At 44.2% G+C, this 7,237-nt stretch overlaps 1 protein-coding gene across 1 annotated transcript; it reads right to left on the bottom strand.

The window, feature by feature from the left end:
- Positions 1-3,465: 3,465 nt before the first annotated feature.
- LOC309560529 (uncharacterized protein) lies at positions 3,466-5,329 on the bottom strand (the record flags this gene model as incomplete). Its single annotated transcript, XM_082264160.1, has 2 exons — positions 3,466-4,542; positions 5,177-5,329. 2 exons carry the CDS (start codon positions 5,327-5,329, stop codon positions 3,466-3,468), a joined length of 1,230 nt encoding a protein of 409 aa, XP_082120286.1.
- Positions 5,330-7,237: the final 1,908 nt, after the last annotated feature.

The raw sequence follows: 7,237 nt of genomic DNA on the forward strand, positions 1-7,237 counted from the left end.
ATGGTATAGGGACGGAACGGAACGGTTCGGTACGGTACGGTATAGGTTTGCTTTTCCACTGCATGGAACCGAACGGTACGGCCCTGAAAAACAGTACCTACTCGATTGTGGTTCCAAGCGTACCGTACCGGTACTAAAATCCACAACCCCTCCCATGCAGCCTGATTGGTCCTCACTACAAGGCAGTGATTGGTCAATAAATCACTGTCATTGTTTATGCGACACCACTGCAGGGAGAAGCGTGTGTTGAGAGGCCATAGGATTGTGAGTAGATACAGAAGAGGTTCATGTTCTTTTATGTGGGGAGGGCGCACCATGTACCACCACTCAGGGGCACTGGCCTTAAAAAGTAGTAGCAGGTAATAAAACACCTCCTGTGTTCCAGCACACAGCAAAAGCCTGAAATGGCATTGTAGTGAGAAATGTGTTAACCCCCCAATGACCTGTCTGCTGTGTTATGTTCCAGGCTCAGCATTCTTCATTAAATGTGCTACAGCAAAAGTGACATAAAAATAAAGATACCCTATTGCTGACAAATGTTTCTCTGCCTGCTAAAAAAGAAGAAATGGCTCCTAGAAATGGCTCATGCAAAGGTCCCCCAAAATAAATAGCAGACCCCCTTTTTTTTTTTTTTTTAATGAAGCCATCATAGAAATGTAATTTATTGGCCAATTAAACACTTTTTTTGTGTCAGTCATTGCTCCTTTGCTGAATGTAATTTTTGCATTGGTACCAGTGCTCTGCCCCCATGCTATTTTTTTTTTTTAAACCCCTTTGACTAGTAACCCATAAAATTAACATTTTAGTTCAATGGGGTCTTGACATCCATTCCCCTGTGCAATTCCCTTAACCCTGCTGGAACTGCACTGAACAGGTTAAAGATCTCAGGGTTGTGTTCTGTCAGACTGTACTGTCACACTGTACTCCACTGTCACACTGTACTGTCACACTGTATTCCACTGTCACACTGTACTGTCACACTGTACTCCACTGTCTCACTGTACTGTCACACTGTACTCCACTGTCACACTGTACTGTCACACTGTACTCCACTGTCACACTGTATTCCACTGTCTCACTGTACTGTCACACTGTACTCCACTGTCACACTGTACTGTCACACTGTACTCCACTGTCACACTGTATTCCACTGTCACACTGTACTGTCACACTGTACTCCACTGTCTCACTGTACTGTCACACTGTACTCCACTGTCACACTGTACTGTCACACTGTACTCCACTGTCACACTGTATTCCACTGTCTCACTGTACTGTCACACTGTACTCCACTGTCACACTGTACTGTCACACTGTACTCCACTGTCACACTGTATTCCACTGTCTCACTGTACTGTCACACTGTACTCCACTGTCACACTGTACTGTCACACTGTACTCCACTGTCACACTGTATTCCACTGTCTCACTGTACTGTCACACTGTACTCCACTGTCACACTGTACTGTCACACTGTACTCCACTGTCACACTGTATTCCACTGTCACACTGTACTGTCACACTGTACTCCACTGTCTCACTGTACTGTCACACTGTACTCCACTGTCACACTGTACTGTCACACTGTACTCCACTGTCACACTGTATTCCACTGTCTCACTGTACTGTCACACTGTACTCCACTGTCACACTGTACTGTCACACTGTATTTATAACAATTTTCACTGCTGCCATGGCTTGTGTCTAATCCCCAGATTGCCAACAGATTCGCTGCCAGACCAGAAGTGAGCCCAAAGGATGTCTGAAAATTGGTCAATGGAGGAGGTGCAGACATTCCTTTCATTGTTAGCTGAGGAGCGGATACAACGAGAGCTGGATGGGGCGACCAGGAATGAAAAGGTGTTTCTGGAACTTTCTCAGCTGCTGGCCACACACGGCTACCACCGCACCTCTAAGCAGTGCAGGGACAAATGAAAAAAATTAAAAAGTGATTATAGAACTGTAAAGGACCACAACAGCCGGAGTGGTTCAAACCGGAAAAAATGGAAATGGTTTGAACAAATGGACGCTATTTACGGTAGTAGACCGGCAAGCAATGGAAGGGAGGGTGCCCTGGACTCATCTGCGGTGTTGTTGGAGAACACAGAAGATGGTAAGTGATCACAGTTGACCGTCTGCTGTAAAGCTTGCTTTTCCTGTGTGTGTGTGTGTATATATATATATATATATATATATATATATATATATATATAATATATATATATATATATAAAATGTGTATTTATGATTTTGTTTTTTCTTTCAGATTTGTTAACTATTGATTCTTCTGCGCTTTCACCATGGAATGAGGACTCATCTTCACAAGTGGGTGCAGCAGTGTCGCCACCAGTACGACCACCAACACCAGCACGGACACCAACACCTTCAACCTCCGTCAACAGCGCAGCATCAGAGCGTGTTGTCTCAGGTATAATATATATATGTTCACACACACACACATACATCTATTGATTTTTTTTCCAAAACAACACTTTAATTTTTCTTCTTTTTTGTCCAGGCAAGAGGAAACGGAGCCAGGAGCATGCTGCTATTTTAAAAGACATGCAGGTGGCTGATATTGAGCAGCAGGAGCTTAACCGGGCACAGAGGGAGCGCCATGTACAAATGGCAATTGAGGAGGCCCGGCTAGCAAGGGAACAGGAAGCGGCCTTAAGGATGCAGGAAAATTCCCAAACGGCTGCATTCAACCAAGCCTTCCTCAATGTCATGGGTATGCTTGCACAGGCGCTGAGTGGCCGGCGAGACCAGAATTCTCAGCCATAACCCATGCAGTACATATTGCAAAAAAATACAAAAAAAACAGTTTGCTACACCTTTTAGCGTTTTAATGTTTTATATTTTTACATTTTTGTACTTGGTTTTGTACAATAAAAATCCAAAACAGTGGACAAACATGTGTAGTTCATTGCTTTTAGATTAATTTAATATTGTATTTGAATGTACTGTAACAATTGCTACTGAAAGCATATTTACTATAAAAAAAAAGGAAAGCAAAACATTATACACGTGGCAGGAGGTGACCAAAAAAAAATAAAAAATAGATGTATACATATAATATTTGCATGTAAATATTTCTGCCCATTGATGTCTCATTTTTTTTTCCTTTTAAAACAAACTTTTTATTGTGGTATGGTGATTTGACAGTTCATCAGCACGGGAGGTGAGAAGGCTATCATCAGCACCGAGCATCGTTGCTGACCACACCACCTGCTACTGTACACATTCCTTCAGCTTACCAACTTGACATAGCAGGTATACAGTAGCAAGTGCTGTGGTCAGCAGCGATGCTCGGTGGTGATGATAAAGCCTTCTCACCTTCCGTGCTGATGATCGGTCAAATCACCATACCACAACCCCTTGAATAATTAAAGCACGTTAAAAGAAAAAAAAAAAGGGAAGCTAGACATTATACTTGGAACTATTTTTGCTATAGCTTGACAGGAGTCAACTATTCAAGTAACGCATCAGAGCCTCACGTACATCCCTGCCCTCTTCCTCTACAGCCTGTGCCAGTGCCACTACAGGCTCTGGTACAGAAGGTGAATCCCATGAACTCTCATAGGCTTCTCCATGACTCTCACAAAGGTTATGTAGTGCACAACAAGTCTGGACCATACATTTCACAAGGTCAACTGCACAGTCATTTCTTTTCATAAGGCAACGCCATCTTCCTTTTAATCTACCAAATGCATTTTCTACCACTACACGTGCTCTGGAGATTTTCATGTTGTACACCTGCTGTTCTGTTGTCAGCCGTCCAGTGTCACTGAATGGTTTTATGAGCCACTGCTGCAAGGGATAGGCAGAATCTCCTAGGATGTAGTAGCCAACATTCACACCACCAATGTTTCTAGTGTTAGTTGGTTTGTGTGTTCCACGAATTAACAGATCCCACAGTGTGGACAGTCTCAAAACCCGAGCATCATGCATGCTTCCAGGCAGCCCAGTAAAAACATTCCAGAAGAGTCCCTTTCCATCAACAACACCTTGAAGGATGATGGAGTGCCAGCCTTTACGGTTGAAATAGTCACAGTGATAGTCCTGTGGTGCTATGATGGGTATGTGAGATCCATCAATAGCACCAATGCACTGTGGAAGCCCCCACCTGTTCTCATTGTAGGCAGCTATTTCTTTAAACTTCTCCTGATCTGGAAAACGAATTTGTTCTGGTACCAACAAAATCTCTGCTGCTGCACAGAAATCATGGACACATCGACAAACAGTTGTTATGCTTACACCAAACAGATGTCCAACACTTCTGTACTCAGAGCCAGTTGCGAGCTTCCACAGTGCAATGGCTACTCTCTTCTTTAAAGGAACACAAACACGAAAGTTTGTGTCATGTCTTTCCATCACTGGACGCACTTTGTTGCACAAGTAGGCAAATGTTTCTTCTGACATTCGAAAGTTCTCCAGCCACTGAGTGTTTGTAAAATTGGGAACAATGGCATCCCACCAATCAGAAGCTCGGTTTACAGTCCAAACAGAAGGTCTGTGGCGGCGACTTTGCAGCATAAGGATCTGAAATACACAGAATACTCATTTTAACAAATGATATCACACACACATATAACACACACACATACCACACACACACACATACCACACACACACACATACCACACACACACACACATACCACACACACACACATACCACACACACACATACCACACACACACACATACCACACACACACATACCACACACACATACCACACACACATACCACACACACACACACACACACACACACATACCACACACACACATACCACACACACATAACACACACACATAACACACACATAACACACACACATAACACACACATACCACACACACATACCACACACACATACCACACACACATACCACACACACATACCACACACACATAACACACACACACACACATACCACACACACATACCACACACACATACCACACACACATACCACACACACATACCACACACACACCACACACACATACCACACACACACACATACCACACACACACATACCACACACACACATACCACACACACACATACCACACACACACACATACCACACACATACCACACACATAACACACACATAACACGGCACTTGCAGTGGAAAAGTGCCAAAAACAGTGCTAAAGCTTACCCTTGTGCGCCGCTGAGCAAACCTGTCATCATCATCTTTACTTTGTTGTAGGAGTTCCCATACTCTCTTGTTTTTTTCTGCAGTATTTAGCTTTGCTGCCATCAGCCTCCTTTGTAAAAAGAGTCTTCGCCGAGTGGTGAAAAGAATCCACATGCCGAGAATCAGGAACACCATTCCCTCCATAGGCTCCATTGCTGTGTCTCCTTGCTGTGTCTCCTTAAGATGATGTCACGGCAGTAGAGGCGGTGCAACTACAGAGTAATCCTGCCCACAACTTATCAGTACTATACACAGTGGAAAAGCAAACCTATACCGTACCGAACCGTTCCGACACTATACCATGCGGTACTGCAGTGGAAAAGCAAACCGGGCCAAGCAGGGCCGAGTAGAGCCGAGCCGGTACGAGCCGGTACTTGCAGTGGAAAAGTGCCAATATAAACTAGCGAGTTCTGCTAGGAATAAAGAATAGGAGTTCAGAAGCTGATCATTTTTCTCAAAGAGAGAGTCTGCCCAGGCCCGTGGATCACCCGTTAAGTATGAGATAACGGTACAGACTTTAATTTGATCAGTAGAGTATGTACGAGGTTTTAACAAAAAAAGTAATTGACATGCGTTTTTGAATTCACAAAATTTTTTCCGATCACCTGTAAACACTAGAGGAGGGTTTATTTTAGGTTCAGGGGGTTGAGCAGCAGTGAGCCGTGAAAGACGGGTTACCTGCTGTATCAGAGTCTGATTTTCTTCTTTTACTTCAGTAAGAGCAAGCATTAATGCATTTACTTGTTGTGTTAATTGTGTCACTTGAGTGGGTAATTCTGCTGAATCCATTTTTTAGGTTCGTTCAATCTGTAACGCTCCTGCGTTTTTGTAGTAGGCTGGATTTGCAGCTGCAGAATCTCCACTCAGTAGTCATGTAGAGATGTGTTGAATAACCAGATCCAACTCTCCAGACTCATCACTGTGGGCCTGTCAGCTTCAGCATACAGATATACACACTCAATAAGATGTTCCTGGAGTGATAGGATGTATATAACAGTATGAAGATGATGTGCTGAAGGGACAGGTGTGAACAGTGACAGAGATGGCAAGCACTTGATAGAAATGTTCAGGAGAGTATTAGATGGTATTAGGTAGAATGCAGATAGGTTAGTAATCGAGTATGGTAACAGGTGGTAAGGACAGCAGATGACAAATACAGGATAGACTAACCCAGTGCAAGGATAGATGGTAGTAGACTCAAGAGCTAGCAATCTATGTAACAATGCAGATGATAGAATTAGTATGCATAGATAGTAACAGTCTTTATGTGCAGAGGTAGATAGTGTAAGTAAGGTTATAGAGGATTCCCCTGTGGGGTACTTATCACTAGTAAAGTTAGTAGTAGCAGGGTCCAGTAGTAAGGGAGTGATCCAGTAGCGAGATACAGGGATCGGTAGCGAGGTTCCGGTCTGTTTCCAAGTAAAAGAGAATAGCTGGAGGTTCCGGTAGCAAGGCAAGCTTGTAAGCATGTGGACACACGACAGGATGAACGAACGATGTGAGAGAGAATGCCGGCGGTTGAAATAGCCGCTCTGCGGCGCTCGGCGATGACGTCATCCGTCTTAAAGGTGTATGCGTACCACCTAATTAGAAAGGTGGGACGCATATTTGAAAGAAAAGTGGAAAATAAGGGTACCAGAGGTACCAAAATCTTACATATTGCCGCTTTAACTTTGCCCCAGATATTGTCGCTTTTAGAGTAAATACACGCCCCACTGTTGCCTATATATTCTACTTCCCCCCTCCACTCCGGACACTTGAAAAAGGAGTGCGCATGCCCGAACCCGGCATCCAGCGCATGCTCCGAAACGCGTAGTTTGGAGCAGAGTGGGGTCACCCTGGCATGGCAGATTCAGGTCACCCTAAACTACGGTCACCCTGACAATGCAGAGTGTGGTCACCCTGGCATGGCAGAGTCAGGTCACCCTAAACTACGGTCACCCTGTCATGGCAGAGTGGGGTCACCCTGGCATGGCAGAGTCAGGTCACCCTAAACTACGGTCACCCTGACATGGCAGAGTG

This window comes from Pelophylax lessonae (genome assembly GCF_965119305.1).
Source record: "Pelophylax lessonae genome assembly, chromosome: 7".
NCBI lineage: Eukaryota > Metazoa > Chordata > Amphibia > Anura > Ranidae > Pelophylax > Pelophylax lessonae.